The sequence below is a fragment of the Triticum dicoccoides genome, chromosome 6B, assembly GCF_002162155.2.
Source record: "Triticum dicoccoides isolate Atlit2015 ecotype Zavitan chromosome 6B, WEW_v2.0, whole genome shotgun sequence".
In the NCBI taxonomy this organism is placed as follows: domain Eukaryota; kingdom Viridiplantae; phylum Streptophyta; class Magnoliopsida; order Poales; family Poaceae; genus Triticum; species Triticum dicoccoides.
Genome location: NC_041391.1, coordinates 466,629,802 through 466,645,209, shown reverse-complemented (window position 1 = coordinate 466,645,209; position 15,408 = coordinate 466,629,802). Strand labels below are relative to the sequence as shown.

Sequence of the window (15,408 nt, the reverse complement as noted above, 5' to 3'; positions counted from 1 at the left end):
CGGACGAAAAAAACACTTCGAGAAAATCTCACTGTTGAGTACGTACGCGCGCGCGCACGTACAGTTGTGGCGAGATACTATATAAAAACGGATTTAATAAAATTGTAGCCGTCCGCATCGCCATGCACGCCCAATGAGCATTGACAAGCACGGCTCGCTCAGTCAAAAAAACGCGGAGCACCCCGCGTCGCCCCTGCCGCCTCCAAGTGTCGTCCTGTGCCGCGCTGTTACCAGCCCGGCCGATCGAACTTTTAAAGTTTAAACCCCCGGCGCCTCGATCGGGCGGGCCAGCCAGACCCATCACCCATGCAGGTCCTGCTGCCCACGAGTGCGCGTCCCGGCCTGACACACGAGCCAAAGCCACGGCATACCGCTCGCCGGACGCGCCTTCTATATAAACAGCTTGCCCATGCTCACATGACATCCAAGAACAAGCTCGACACACACACACACGCACACACGGGAACAGCTAGCTAGCTTGCTCTTCGATCATCCCGAGCTGCCTGCGTGCGCACGTAGCTAGCTATTCACAGCTCCCGCGTAGCTAGCTAGCTTAGCTTTGGAGCCAGCCAGCCATGCCGGCCTTCGCCGAGAGCACGGCCGAGCCGCCTCTGGCGGACAGCTACTACGCCCTGCTCCGCGGTGGCAACAAAGCCGACGAGTGCGCCTCGGCGCCGCCGCCTGGCTGCCAGGCCCCGCCCGTGTCGGAATGCGAGCTCCCGATGATCGACGTTGGGTGCCTGACGGCGTGCGGCGGGGGCACGGAGGAGAGGGCGGCATGCGCGGCGGCGATAGCGTCCGCGGCCGCTGAATGGGGCTTCTTCCAGGTGGTCAACCACGGCGTCAAGCAGGAGCTCCTGGAGGCGATGCGGCGGGAGCAGGTGCGCCTCTTCCGCCTGCCGTTCGAGGCCAAGGCCACGGCCGGCCTTCTCAACGACTCCTACCGCTGGGGCTCCCCGACCGCCACGTCGCCAAGGCAGCTGTCTTGGTCCGAGGCCTTCCATGTCCCGCTCGCCGGCATCTCCGGTAGCCCTTGCAGCTACGGCGAGCTCACCAGCATCAGGTACGTGCGTATGTACTCCTACAGTGTGTGGTCCATCGACGCGTCCAGTGTCACGGTGGGAGTGGCTAAGCTAGCTTAGCACTCCTAATGTAGAGCTAGCTCGAGTGTGTTTAGGCTGCTCGATCGACATGTGTGCCTTCGTGATCCTGATTAAGATTTATTTTCTTTAGTGAAGTGCCGGTACTTCTCATGTACCGGGAATAATATTGGAAAGCTTTCCCATCATGTGAGGACCGTCACGGTAAACATGATCGAGACATTTAGTAGTAGTGCGGGCGAATAAGGACCCGGTAAAAAAGAAGGGACGTGTTTAATTACAGCGATTAAGCTGGTCTAGCAACATCATGTCACAATAAAAAGCTGGTGCAGCAACATCGTCTTCGGAATGTTGTGGCGTAGTCAAGAAGTAGATCAAATCCGCGTGTGTCTGATGTGGAAAATGCTTTAACTCTAGCAAGTATCAGTGCGGTGAATATTTCTCGATCAACTTCATAATCAACTATATATGCATCTATTGTGTCTGACGATCCAGATCACGAGCGTCCCCAATCGTGGTGAAAACAATGCCTACACGATCGTGACGCCTACGCGAATGTCAACTGAAAGTTCGTTTTTAGCTCTAGAAATTCATTTGGTTCTGATAGAGGAAAGGAAACTAACAGCTAGTTAATCTTGTTAGTCATTGCTTAATAGGGCATAAATTAAGGAAGCGTTTTCGGGTTGGCGGTGCGAATGAACAGCAGTATAGTACTACTAGTACAGTTAGCAAATAACTTAAGGAAAGCTTGTGTGTGTGTGGACGGTGCAGGGATGTGACGCAGGAGGTGGCGAACGCGATGTCAAAGCTGGCCAACACGCTGGCGTGCGTCCTGGCCGAGAGCCTGGGACACACCGCCGGCCAACGCTTCCCGGAAGGGTGCGACGAGAGGACGTGCTTCCTCCGGCTGAACAGGTACCCGCCGTGCCCGTTCTCGCCGGACGCCTTCGGCCTGGTGCCGCACACGGACAGCGACTTCCTCACCGTGCTCTGCCAGGACCAAGTCGGCGGCCTGCAGCTGATGAAGGGCTCCCGGTGGGTGGCCGTCAAGCCCATTCCCGGCGCTCTCATCGTCAACATTGGAGACCTCTTCCAGGTACATGCATACCTTACCCACATGCATGCATGTTAACCGATACTCCTAGCATAGCACACACTTTCCCTAGTAGAGTACTACACACTTGTCAGCTCATGAAGGTGGCTCTGTGCCGGGCCGGCCTCCACTAGCTTGATGAGTCCAAACCTGGCTTGTACGTACCACTGCGGCACCTATGAACTTATGCCGGGTGTGTACCCCGACGCTCTAAAAGGGGAAGCTGCCCTGTCATACATATCCACAACTTGCGTACTTGTATGCGCTGGCTGGGCTTGTGCCTCTGTGACTGTACCGTCGCTAAGGAAAAGCCTATGGATTCCGCTAATTCAGGGGACAGCAAAACATTGCATGTACAAAAGCGAGACCTGTACACTCCATGGTGCTCACATGGTACGCCGCAACTTTTGCTAGGCAACCCAGGCACAGCACAGCGCAACATATAGTACTGCTACTCCTACTATTTTTCCTATATATACTATATGGGGCATTATTATACAGCCGTAGATTCGTCATCGTTCAACTTGTATCAGGGAGTTAACAGAAAAACCTATCATTTGCCATGCAAAAAAAAAATCATGGAAGTTGTATACGTATTTTATATGATGCACTGTATTTACTTTAAATTCCTGATAGAATGTCGGTTCATAATGTCCCCTTTATATGGTTTTATATATCTTGAATGAAGGCATGGAGCAACAACAGATACAAGAGCGTGGAGCACAAAGTGGTGACCAACGCGACGACGGAGAGGTACTCCGTGGCATACTTCCTTTGCCCGTCGTACGACTCGCCCATCGGCGCATGCGAAGAGCCTTCACCTTACAGGACCTTCACCTTCGGGGAGTATCGGAGAAGGGTGCAGGAAGACGTCAAGAAGACGGGGAAGAAGATTGGCCTCCCCAATTTTCTGCTGTAGATTGCTCCTGCATGGCTATAAAAATACATCTTGCATGCAGACTAGGCTTGTTTATCCATGTCAATATGTACATGTTTCCTCTGTATACGCCGCCCGTGTAATAGTAAGAGCACGTTATTTTATTTTATGGTTCTCTTTCTGAAACTAAGAGTGCATGTGTCATTGTAATTTGTTACTCCCCTGTCTTAAAATGATAGTCTCAAAAACTCCTTATATTTTTTAGACAGAGGGAATAATAATTTGTGTGTGTAGAATAGTGTGCACGCATGTACTAGTAGGAGAGCATCCACCTAAGCATATAAGAATGGGGGATTAATGGCCTAAAAAAATTATAGTGGTAGGTTCTATTGTATTTACCGTATTGTTTTTCCCCTCTTCTTCGTTTGCTTAGAGAATCTACAACCGAAGTCCCCATACCCGCCTCAAACGCCCGGACAAGTTGCGCGGTGTCCGAACAAAATTTAGCCACCCATCCGGGCTATCCATAGTCGGCCCAAACGCCCGAACTGGCCGCCAAATATGAGGCGGATATGGGACACCCGGACGCCCCCGCCACGTAGGCTCTGAGCGCTGGGGCCGATTGTCTGACGAGAGTCTCCTCCGCTCCACACCGCGTGGCGCCGCTCCGGCGTGCCGCCTGTGGGAAGAGGTCGACTATTTAAGCCGGACAGCGACATCCGAACCCTATCAGCCCCATTTCCCCTTTCTCCTCTCCACCCCCGTCACTTCAAATCCGCCCGCCGCTACCATGCCGAGGCGCCGAATCACCACCTAAGGCATGCTCACTCCGAAGCGGTGGCTGCAGCTACTGGAGCAGATCCGGGCGAGGCGGGCTACTCGTTTCACCACCGCCTTCCTCCGAGTTCGCCGAGGCCGTCGGAGGATGAGGAGGAGGAGGCGGGAAGGAGGAGGAGGAGGAGGGGGGGGGGACAACTGCTACTTCTTGAGTTTGCGTTGATTTTTTTCCTTGAAGAGGAAGGGTGATGCAGCAAAGTAGAGATATGTATTTCTCTGAGTTAAGAACCAAGGTATCAATCGAGTAGGAGGAACACACAAGTCTCCAATAGATGCACCTGCACAAACTAACAACACTTGCACACAACGCGAAAAAGGGGTTGTCAATTCCTTCACGGCCACTAGCAAGAGTGAGATCTGATAGAGATAGGTATAAGAGATAAGTAAAAGTGTAAAATAAAGTAAACATAAATAAACTCAAGTAAGGTATTTTTGGGTTTTGGTTTTATAGATCTCAAAATAATATGATAGAAAATAGACCCCGGTGGGCATATGTTTCACTAGAGGCTTCTCTCTTGAAGGAAGCATACGGTGGGTAAACAAATTACTGTTGAGCAATTAACAGAAACGCGCATAGTTATGACGATATCTAAGGCAATGATCATGAATATAGGCATCACGTCCATGACAAGTAGACCGACTCCTGCCTGCATCTACTACAATTACTTCACACATCGACCGCTATCCAGCATGCATCTAGTGTATTAAGTTAACAAGAACGGAATAACGCCTTAAGCAAGATGACATAATGCAGAGGGATAGATCCAATCAATATGGTAAAACCCCCATCTTTTTATCTTAATGGCAACAATACAACTATGTGTCTCGCTACCCCTACTGTCACTGGGGTGAGGACACCGCAAGATTTAACCCATCACAAAGCACCTCTCCCCTTGCAAGAAAAACCAATCTAGTTGGCCAAACCAAATCGATAGATCGGAGAGAAATACAAAGCTATCTTAATCATGCATAAAAGACTTCAGAGAAGACTCAAATAATATTCATAGATAATCTTATCATAAACCCACAATTCATAGGATCTCAACAAACGCACCGCAAAAGAAGAATACATTGAATATGTCTCCAAGAACATCGAGGAGAACATTGTATCGATGATCAAAGAGAGGGAAGAAGCTATCTAGCTACTATTTATGGACCCATAGGTCTATGATAAACTACTCACACATCATTGGAAGGGCAACAAGGTTGGTGTAGAGGCCCTCCGTGATCGAATCCCCCTCCGGCAGAGTGCCGGAAAAGGCCCCAAGATGGGATCTCACGTGAACAGAAGCTTGCGGCAGCGGAAATGTATTTTTGGTGTGCCCTCTGATGTAAGGGGAATATTTGGGTATTTATGGAGCTGATATTAGGGTTAGGGGAGTCCCGAGGGGCCCACAAGCCTTGGGGGGGGGGGGCTAGGGCTCGCCCCTAGGGCTTGTGGCCCTCTCGTGGCTCCTCTGGCCTCCCCCCGAAGCTTCGTGGTTGTCTTGTAGTCCAAGAAAAATTCTCAAGAAGTTTTGCTCCGTTTGGTATAGATTTTCTGTAAAAGACAAAAACGAGGAAAAAACAACAAGTTGCACTGGGCACTAGGTTAATAGATTAGTCCCAAAAAATGATATAAGATAGCATATTAATGCATATAAAACATTTAAGATGGATAATATAATAGCATGGAACAATAAAAAATTATAGGTACGTTGGAGATGTATCAAGCATCCCCAAGCTTATTCCTGCTCGTCTTTGAATAGGTAAATGATAAAAATAGAATTTTTGATGTGGAATGCTACCTAACATGTTTATCAAGTAATCGTTCTTATTGTGGCATGAATATTCAGATCCATAAGATTCTAAAAAAGTTTAATATGGACATAAAAATAATAATACTTCAAGCATACCAATAAAGGAATCATGGATTTTCCAAATATCATGGCTAAAGAAAGTTATCCCTACAAAATCATATAGTCTTATCATGCTCTATCTTCATCACACAAAGTATTTACTATGCACAACCTGGATGACAAGCCAAACAATTGTGCCATACTTTTGACGTTCTAAAGCCTTTTCAACTTTCACGCAATACATGAGCATGAGCCATGGATATAGCACTATGGGTGGAATAGAAGGTGGCAGTAGATAAAAAGGAGAAAGAAATTCTCACACCAACTAGGCAAATTAATAGGCTATGGAGATGTGATAACCCACAAGTATAGGGGGTCGCAACAGCTTTCGAGGGTAGAGTATTCAACCCAAATTTATTGATTCGACACAAGGGGAGCCAAAGAATATTCTTGAGTATTAGTAGTTGAGTTGTCAATTCAACCACACCTGGATAACTTAGTATCTACAGCAAAGTGTTTAGTAGCAAAAAGTGGTATGATAATAAAGGTAACGGTAGCAAAAGTAAAGATAAATGTTTTGGGGTTTTTGTAGTAGTTGTAACAGTAGCAACGGAAAAGTAAATAAGCGAAGAACAATATATGAAAAGCTCGTAGGCAATGGATCAGTGATGGATAATTATGTCGGATGCGATTCCTCATGCAATAGTTATAACATAGGGTGATATAGAACTAGCTCCAATTCATCAATGTAATGTAGGCATGTATTCCGTAAATAGTCATACGTGCTTATGGAAAAGAATTTGCATGACATCTTTTGTCCTACCCTCCCGTGTTCAGCGGGGTCCTTACGGAAACTAAGGGATATTAAGGCCTCCTTTTAATAGAGAACCGGAACAAAGAATTAACACATAATGAATACACGAACTCCTCAAACTACGGTCATCACCGAGAAGTATCCCGATTATTGTCACTTCGGGGTTGTCGGATCATAACACATAATAGGTGACTATAGACTTGCAAGATAGGATCAAGAACACACATATATTCATGAAAACATAATAGGTTCAGATCTGGAATCATGGCACTCGGGCCCTAGTGACAAGCATTAAGCATAGCAAAGTCATAGCAACATCAATCTCAGAACATAGTGGATACTAGGGATCAAACCCTAACAAAACAAAGTTGATTACATGGTAAATCTCATCCAAGCCATCACCGTCCAGCAAGCCTACGATGGAATTACTCACACACGGCGGTGAGCATCATGAAATTGGTGATGGAGGATGGTTGGTGATGACAACGGCGACGAATCCCCCTCTCCGGAGCCCTGAACGGACTCCAGATCAGCCCTCCCGAGAGAGATTAGGGCTTGGCAGCGGCTCCGTGTCGTGAAACGCGATGAAACTTTCTCCTTGATTTTTTTCTCCCCGAGACGGAATATATGGAGTTGGATTTGAGGTCGGAGGAGGTCCAAGGGGCCCACGAGATAGGAGGGCGCGCCCTAGGGGGGGGGCGCCCCCTGTCTCGTGGACAGCCTGTGGGCCCCCTGGCCTTAATTCTTTCGCCAAAAATTCTTATTAATTCTGAAAAGTGCCTCCGTGGATTTCTAGGACATTCCGAGAACTTTTCTTTTCTACACATAAAACAACATCATGGCAGTTCTGCTGAAAACAGCGTCAGTCCGGGTTAGTTTCATTCAAATCATGCAAGTTAGAGTCCAAAACAAGGGGAAAAGTGTTTGGAAAAGTAGATACGTTGGAGACGTATCAACTCCCCCAGGCTTAAACCTTTGCTTGTCCTCAAGCAATTCAGTTGATAAACTGAAAGTGATAAAGAAAAACTTTTACAAACTCAGTTGCTCTTGTTGTTGTAAACATGAAAAGCCAGCATTCAAGTTTCAGCAAATATTATGAACTAACCATACTCACAATAACATATAGGTCTCACAATTACTCATATCAATAACATAATCAGCTAGCGAGCCATAATAATAAAACTCGAATGACAACAATTTCTCAAAATAATCATAACATGATATAACAAAATGGTATCTCGCTAGCCCTTTCTGAGACCGCAAAACATAAATGCAGAGCACCTTTAAAGATCAAGGACTGACTAAACATTGTAATTCATGGTAAAAGAGATCCAGTCAAGTCATACCCAATATAAACCAATAATAATGAATGCAAATGACAGTGTGCTCTCCAGCGGGTGCTTTTAATAAGAAGGGTGATGACTCAACATAAAAGTGAATAGATAGGCCCTTCGCAGAGGGAAGCAGGGATTTGTAGAGGTGCCAGAGCTCGATTTTAAAATAGAGATTGAATAACATTTTGAGCGGCATACCTTCGCTATCAACACAACAACTATGAGATGATTGTATCTTCCATGCTACATGCATTATAGGCAGCTCCCAAATAGAATGGTAAAGGTTTATACTCCCCCAACCACCAACAAGCATCAATCCATGACTTGCTCGAAACAACGAGTGCCTCCAACATACAACAGCCCTGGGGATGTTTTGTTTAACTATTTTGATTTGCTTTGATCTTTTTGGATCATGGGACTGGGCATCCCGGTTACCGGCCCTTTCTCGTGAATGAGGAGCGGAGTCCACTCCTCTTGAGAATAACCCACCTAGCATGGAAGATATAGGCAGTCCTAGTTAAAACATGAGCTGCTCGAGCATACAAAATAGAATTTCATTTGAAGGTTTGGAGTTTGGCACATACAAATTTACTTGGAACGGCAGGTAAATACCGCATATAGGAAGATATGGTGGACTCATATGGAACAACTTTGGGGTTTAAGGAGTTTGGATGCACAAGCAGTATTCTTGCTTAGTACAGGTGAAGGCTAGCAAAAGACTGGGAAGCGACCAAATGAGAGAGCGAAACAGTCATAAACATGCATTAATATTAATTCACACCGAATACAAGTATGAGTAGGATATAATCCAGCATGAACATAAATATCATGAAGGCTATGTTGATTTGATTCAACTACATGCGTGAACATGTGCCAAGTCGAGTCACTTCATACATTCAAAGGAGGATACCATCCCATCATACCACATCATAATCATTCTAATAGCATGTTGGCACGCAAGGTAAACCATTATAATTCATAGCTAATCAAGCATGGCACAAGCAACTATAATCTCTAAATGTCATTGCAAATATGTTTACTTCATAATGGCTGACTCAGGAACGATGAATCATCATATTTACAAAAATAAGAGAGGTCGAGTTCATACCAGCTTTTCTCATCCCAATAAGTCCATCATATATCATCATTATTGCCTTTCACTTGCAGGACCAAACGATGTGTATAATAATAAGAGTGCACGTGCATCAGACTAAGCTGGAATCTGCAAGCATTCAACTCAAGAGAGAAGACAAGTAATATGGGCTCTAAGTTAAATAAACGATCATGCGTAAGAGCCACTAAGCATTTTCAATATAGTCTTCTCGACCCCCAAAAGAAATAAAATAAAATAAAACTATTTACACGGGAAAGCTCCCAACAAGTAAAAGAAGAACGAGAAATCTTTTTGGGTTTTTCATTTTAATTCCTACTACAAGCAAGGAAATTAAACTAACTAATTTTTTTGGTTTTTCTTAAGGTTTATCAAACACACAAGAAGAAAACTAGAAAAAGAAATTTAAACTAGCATGGATAATACAATGAAAGAGTATGAGTACCGACGACTAATGTGTGAACGTGAATGTAAAGTCGGTGAGAAATACGTACTCCCCCAAGCTTAGGCTTTTGGCCTAAGTTTGTCTAATACCAGTGACCGCCTAGCTGATATCCATAAGTGAATCTGGGGTAGTTATGAGATGCAGAGGCGACCGCCTCCTGAGCAGCAGTGTGTTGGCGAGCTGCCTCCATTCCCCTCTCATATTCAGCTGCTTCTTCCCTGGTGACAACATATCTTCCTTTTGCCTGATAATCAAAAAGGTAGGGAGCAGGAAGAGTAACAGGGACGACATTGCGTCTGTTATAGATTAGTCGATAATGGAGGAATTGTTCATTCCTCTCAAGAAAATGATGATCAAACATAGCTTCTTTATCCAAATAAACAGGAGGTACAATCATGTCCCCCTCTCATGGAGCTATATTAAGAAAATTAGCCACACGGTGTAGGACCTTGAAGTATGTCTAGAGGGGGGGGGGTGATTAGACTACTTGACCAATTAAAAACTTAAGCTTTTCCCAATTTTAGAGTTTGGAAGATTTTAGCTATCTTAGGACAAGTCAAGCAATCATCACACAATTCAAGCAAGCATGCAAAGATTATATAGGCAACGGAAATTAAAGCATGCAACTTGCAAGAAAGTAAAGGGAAGGGTTTGGAGGATTCAAACGCAATTGGAGACACGGATGTTTTTGGCGTGGTTACGATAGGTGGTGCTATCGTACATCCATGTTGATGGAGACTTCAACCCCGAAGGGTAACAGTTGCGCGAATCCACGGAGGGCTCCACCCACGAAGGGTCCACGAAGAAGCAACCTTGTCTATCCCACCATGGCCGTCGCCCACGAAGGACTTGCCTCACTAGAGGTAGATCTTCACGAAGTAGGCGATCTCCTTGCCCTTACAAACTCCTTGGTTCAACTCCACAATCTTGTCGGAGGCTCCCAAGTGACACCTAGCCAATCTAGGAGACACCAATCTCCAAGAAGTAACAAATGGTGCATTGATGATGAACTCCTTGCTCTTGTGCTTCAAATGATAGTCCTCCAACACTCAACTCTCTCTCATAGGATTTGGATCTGGTGGAAAGAGGATTTGAGTGGAAAGCAACTTGGGAAGGCTAGAGATCAAGATTCATATGGTAGGAATGGAATATCTTGGCCTCAACACATGAGTAGGTGGTTCTCTCTCAGAAATGGTAAGTTGGAAGTGTAGGTTCGTTCTGATGGCTCTCTCCACGAATGAAGAGAAGGTGAAGGGGTATATATAGCCTCCACACAAAATCTAACCGTTACACACAATTTACCAAACTCGGTGGGACCGATTCAACAGACTCAGTCGGACCGATTTAGTAAACCTAGTGACCGTTAGTGATTTTCGGTGGGACTGACATGCAACTCGGTGAGACCGATTTGGTTAGGGTTAGGGCATAACATAATCTCGGTAAGACCGATTACACAAACTCGGTAAAACCAATTTTGGTAATAAGCTTTCCAGAGAGTTGGTCAGGTAAACTCGGTGGGACCGATTTGCTCTTTTCGGTGAGACCGAAATGTTACAAAAGGGAAACAGAGAGTTTACATTGCAATCTCGGTGGGACCGATCGCTCACTTCGGTTAGACTGAAATGTTATGAAGGGAAATAGAGAGATTACAATCACATCTCGGTGAGACCGAAATCCCTATCGGTAGGACCGATTTGCTTAGGGTTTGTGGTAGTGGCTATGCCTTTTGGAATCGGTAGCACCGGATTGGAAGAATCGGTGTGACCGATTTTGGCTTTGGGTTTAGGTCATTTGTGGATGTGGGAAAGTAGCTGAGGGTTTTGGAGCATATCACAAAGCACATGAAGCAAGAGGCTCATTAAGCAACACCTCATCCCTCCTTGATAGTATTGGCTTTTCCTATAGACTCAATGTGATCTTGGATCACTAAAATATAAAATGAAGAGTCTTGAGCCTTTGAGCTTGAGCCAATCCTTTGTCCTTAGTATTTTGAGGGATCCACTTTCATCATCCATGCCATGCCATTCATTGAGCTTTCCTGAAAATAATAGTCTTGGAATAGCATTAGCTCAATGAGCTATATGTTGTTATGAATTACCAAAACCACCTAGGGATAGTTGCACTTTCAATCTCCCCCTTTTTGGTAATTGATGACAACATATAGATCAAAGCTTCGACAAATGATAATAAGAATAAAAACATCGTCGCTTTGAGAAGTATGTGATAAGCAATAGCTCCCCCTAAATTCGTGCATAGTTTAAAATTTGCTTTGGATTGCAAATGCACAAGGAATTAGGCTCATGGGTTACTCTTCCATGTCACATACATCTTGGTTGAGCGCTCAAAATGATAAGTATTGAATACATGCACTCATCACCAAGCAAAGTGAATGATCACATAAGATAGATAGGGTAATATCATCAAACATGCATAAGTGTAGCTTATGATCAAACACATGATCATCAATGTCTCACAAGCATAGTATCTCAACCAATCAAAAAGAAAACAAGTTTAAACCAACAAAGCAAGAGAGAACAAAAGCAACACACTCTCTCTCGAAGCCTATGATCTATACATTTTTCTCCCCCTTTGGCAACAAGTTACCAAAAAGTTCATAGAAAATGCATAGTGCTAGATCGATTCTTAGGCTTGATCTTTAGTTGGTGGTGTAGAGATGGCTCCTTGGACAAAGGCTTCAGTTGATGTAGAGGGTGCTGGAGTTGATGCTGAAGCTGGTTGCACTGGAGATGAAGGGGCAGTAGCTGGTGCTGAAGATGTTGCTCTAGTGTCTGGCACTGGCACAACAGCTGACCTCTGAGCTCTAGGCACTCTGGCAAAGACATTTGTGGTTGTCTTGCCCTTCCTCTCCTACATGTCATCCTGTAGTTGCTCCACAACTGACTGAATCTCAGTTACTTTGACATCTAGATCATAGAATTTTTGTTCCATGATTCTTTCCAAGCTCTCCTAGTTTTGAGTTAAGGTGGCCAACCCCTTCTCAATCCTCAGTGATGATGCTATCAAGTAACCAAGCTGCTCCTGCTTGTTTTTCAAGAAATACTCAGATGCCTCCTCTTGAGTTGGCATCTTGGCAGCCTTCTCCTTCCTTGCCTTCTCCTTCTTCTCTTGATCTTGAACTGATGATGGATCATCCTCATTCATGACAACCTCATTGTCTTCAAAGTCTGGATAGAGTGGAAAATGTTCCCTATCCAATAGATATTTGCCAGTTCCCATCTTTGAGTTGATCAATTCCTAAATCTGAGGTGCATATCCACAGCTCCTCTTCTAATCTGCTGCAGTCCTCTTAATGGTTTCAACTATAAGGCTCATGACTTTGAATTTCTGTGGCACATCAAATAAATGCAACATATTGATGGCATGCCCTCTGATCATGTTGTGGTCACCAGACTTGGGCAACAGAGTGTGCCTCAGAATCCAATTGATAGTAGGCAGCCCTGACAACAGAAAATGGACTGATCCAAAAGAGAAAGTCTCTAGGGCTTTGTCTGGGATCTCGTTGTACATGTGTGCCATGGTATTGTGTCCCATTTTCTTCTTGGCATATACATCCAGATCATCATCATTTTCCTTTGGGGCATTTATCAGTTTTTCCCATTCTTCAACAGTGGATTGGTACCTTGTACCTTCAGACATCCAAACAATTCTTCCATCTGGCTAAAAATGTGTTGTGGAGTAGAATTGCATGATAAGTTCATCATTCTAGTTTGTGAGCTTTCGCCCAACAAAATCTGCAACTCCACAAGCAACAAAGCTGTCTTGCACTCCAGGATAGTGCTCTTCATTTTCCTTCATGTAGGTCCAGTCGACTCACCTCATATCACAAACTATGGGCTTCTTGTCCAATAAGATTGTCTCATAGAAGTCCTGTTGTTCCTTTGTATGGAACCTGTAATCAACATCAGTTCTTCTCCTTGTGGCATATGGATCTGCCATCCTCCATAGCCTCAATCCTGAGTCTTTTCTGATGTTCATGTCCTCAGCCACAGGATGGGCATCATTGTGATATGGTATCTTAGGCTTGAGCTTCCTTAGAACCTATCCTTCTTCATCTTCCTCCTCAGCAACCTCAGGCACAGGGGCCTTGTTCTTGTCAGCAGCTGGAATACTCCTGGTATTCCTCTTTGGTGCAGACTTGGCCTTGGGGGCAGCTTTGGGTGCTTCCTTGGGCTTAGATGTTGCAGCCCTAGATTTAATAACATCACCCATAAGCTTTGGTGCCTTTGGTGATGGTGCAGTAAGCTCTTCCTCTTCCATCATGGAAGGTTGCCCAACAACTCTGGCCATGGTCTTCTTGACCCTTTCCTTCCTCTTCTTGCTTTCAGCAGCTGGCTCTTTGGGATCAGGCTTTTCAGGCAGTTGAGTTGATGCCCTAGCCTTGGACATTGGTTGTCTTCCTGTAGGACTTTTAATCTTCATGCCTGGCTTTATATCCTTTGCTGAGCCATATTCCTTCTTGAGCACCACTTTCTAGGAAGTAGCCTCATCTTCTTCAGCTTTGTAGTCCTCATCTTCTGAGTCTGAGGTTCTCTTTCTCCTTTGCCTAGTAGCAGCCTTAGGCAGGTTGCTAGGAGTGCTTCTGCTCCCTTCATCTGAAGTGCTGGAGGGACTAGTGCCCTCACTCATGTGAATCTGCTCTGCTGACCTATTCTAACTGTCACTCTGGTCTGACATGCTGCAAAAGCTGACTGCAGACCCTGTGAAGAGTTATAGATGAGAAAGAGTGGATGAGCATCACAAAATGCAGAGATTGTTTAAAGAATGATTCAAAAATTCAGTTTTAGTTTTCCACAGAAAGCATTTCGGATCAACCGATTTTCAAACTCGGTGATACCGAAGCAGTTTTTGGAACCTAAACTGATGAACTCGGTTGGACCGAGTCACAGTTCGGTGGCACCGAGACTGCTAGGGTTTCACAGAATCCTAAAATTGGTCGCACCGATTAGTAATTCTCAGTCAAACCGAGAGTCACTGGTGAAATGGCATATGCCAAATCTGTGAGACCGATTTTTTCAACTCGGTGGGTCCGAGATGGTTTCGGCGGAAACCTAACCCTAAAAATTTGAATCTAATCTACTCTACGGACTACTTTGGCTGGATAGGGTTGTTTCAATCGTGGCAAGAATCAATAAGAGTACAATGTGCTAGGAATCAGATGTGGATAGCACAAAGATCGAGTCCATACCCTAGTGCGGCGATGAACTCGCTACGGCGGCAACGGTGGGGTTGAATTCCGTTGACGACGGCGGAGACCAGCGACAGGAGGCGGCTGGCGACGAGGAGACGATCCGGAGACCTTCAATGGCAGAGCGAGCTATTGCGCGGGCGAAGGGGTTCGGAGAAATTTCCAAAAAATTTCCCGTGTCTATATATAGCCCGACCCTGTCGGTGTGACCGAGTGGAACAACTCGGTGGTACCGAGATGCATAACTGTGTTCTGTTACAGCAACTCGGTGTGACCGAAAAGTTCAAATCGGTTGCACCGAGATTGAAAACTCAGATCAACTTAATAATCTCGGTAGGACCGAAATGGAGGAATCGGTCAGACCGAGAATCACAAAGAGGTTTTGGAAGTTTAAGTCTATGACGAATCAGGGACTCCGAGTGCTCCTCACACAGAGTGGTTCGAATCTGACTTGATCAAATTTTGTGATGTAGCATGAATAGAGTTTGAGACGAGAAAAGCATAGATAGCTAGAGAGGGTTCTTAGGCATTCTTGTCCATCCACTTGGCCAAAAGAAGAATGAACCAAACAATCAAAACAACAAGTGGATGTCCTTGAATGAGTAAAATATGCATCAACATGCTCACACAATAAAATGGCAAATGAAATATGTGGCAAAGCATGCACAACCTTCTAGCATCTATCAAACAATTGGCGATGACTAGGTCATCTATATATGAGTATATTGACTTAGGAGTCAAATGAGAACATTT

At 45.1% G+C, this 15,408-nt stretch overlaps 1 protein-coding gene across 1 annotated transcript; it reads left to right on the top strand.

Moving 5' to 3' along the window:
- Nucleotides 1-199: 199 nt before the first annotated feature.
- On the top strand, nucleotides 200-3,256 carry LOC119321862 (gibberellin 2-beta-dioxygenase 6-like). Its single transcript, XM_037595378.1, has 3 exons — nucleotides 200-1,063; nucleotides 1,872-2,196; nucleotides 2,882-3,256. The coding sequence occupies exons 1-3, from the start codon at nucleotides 576-578 to the stop codon at nucleotides 3,110-3,112; spliced, it is 1,044 nt and encodes a 347-aa protein (XP_037451275.1). The 5' UTR covers nucleotides 200-575; the 3' UTR covers nucleotides 3,113-3,256.
- The last annotated feature ends 12,152 nt before the right edge of the window (nucleotides 3,257-15,408 follow it).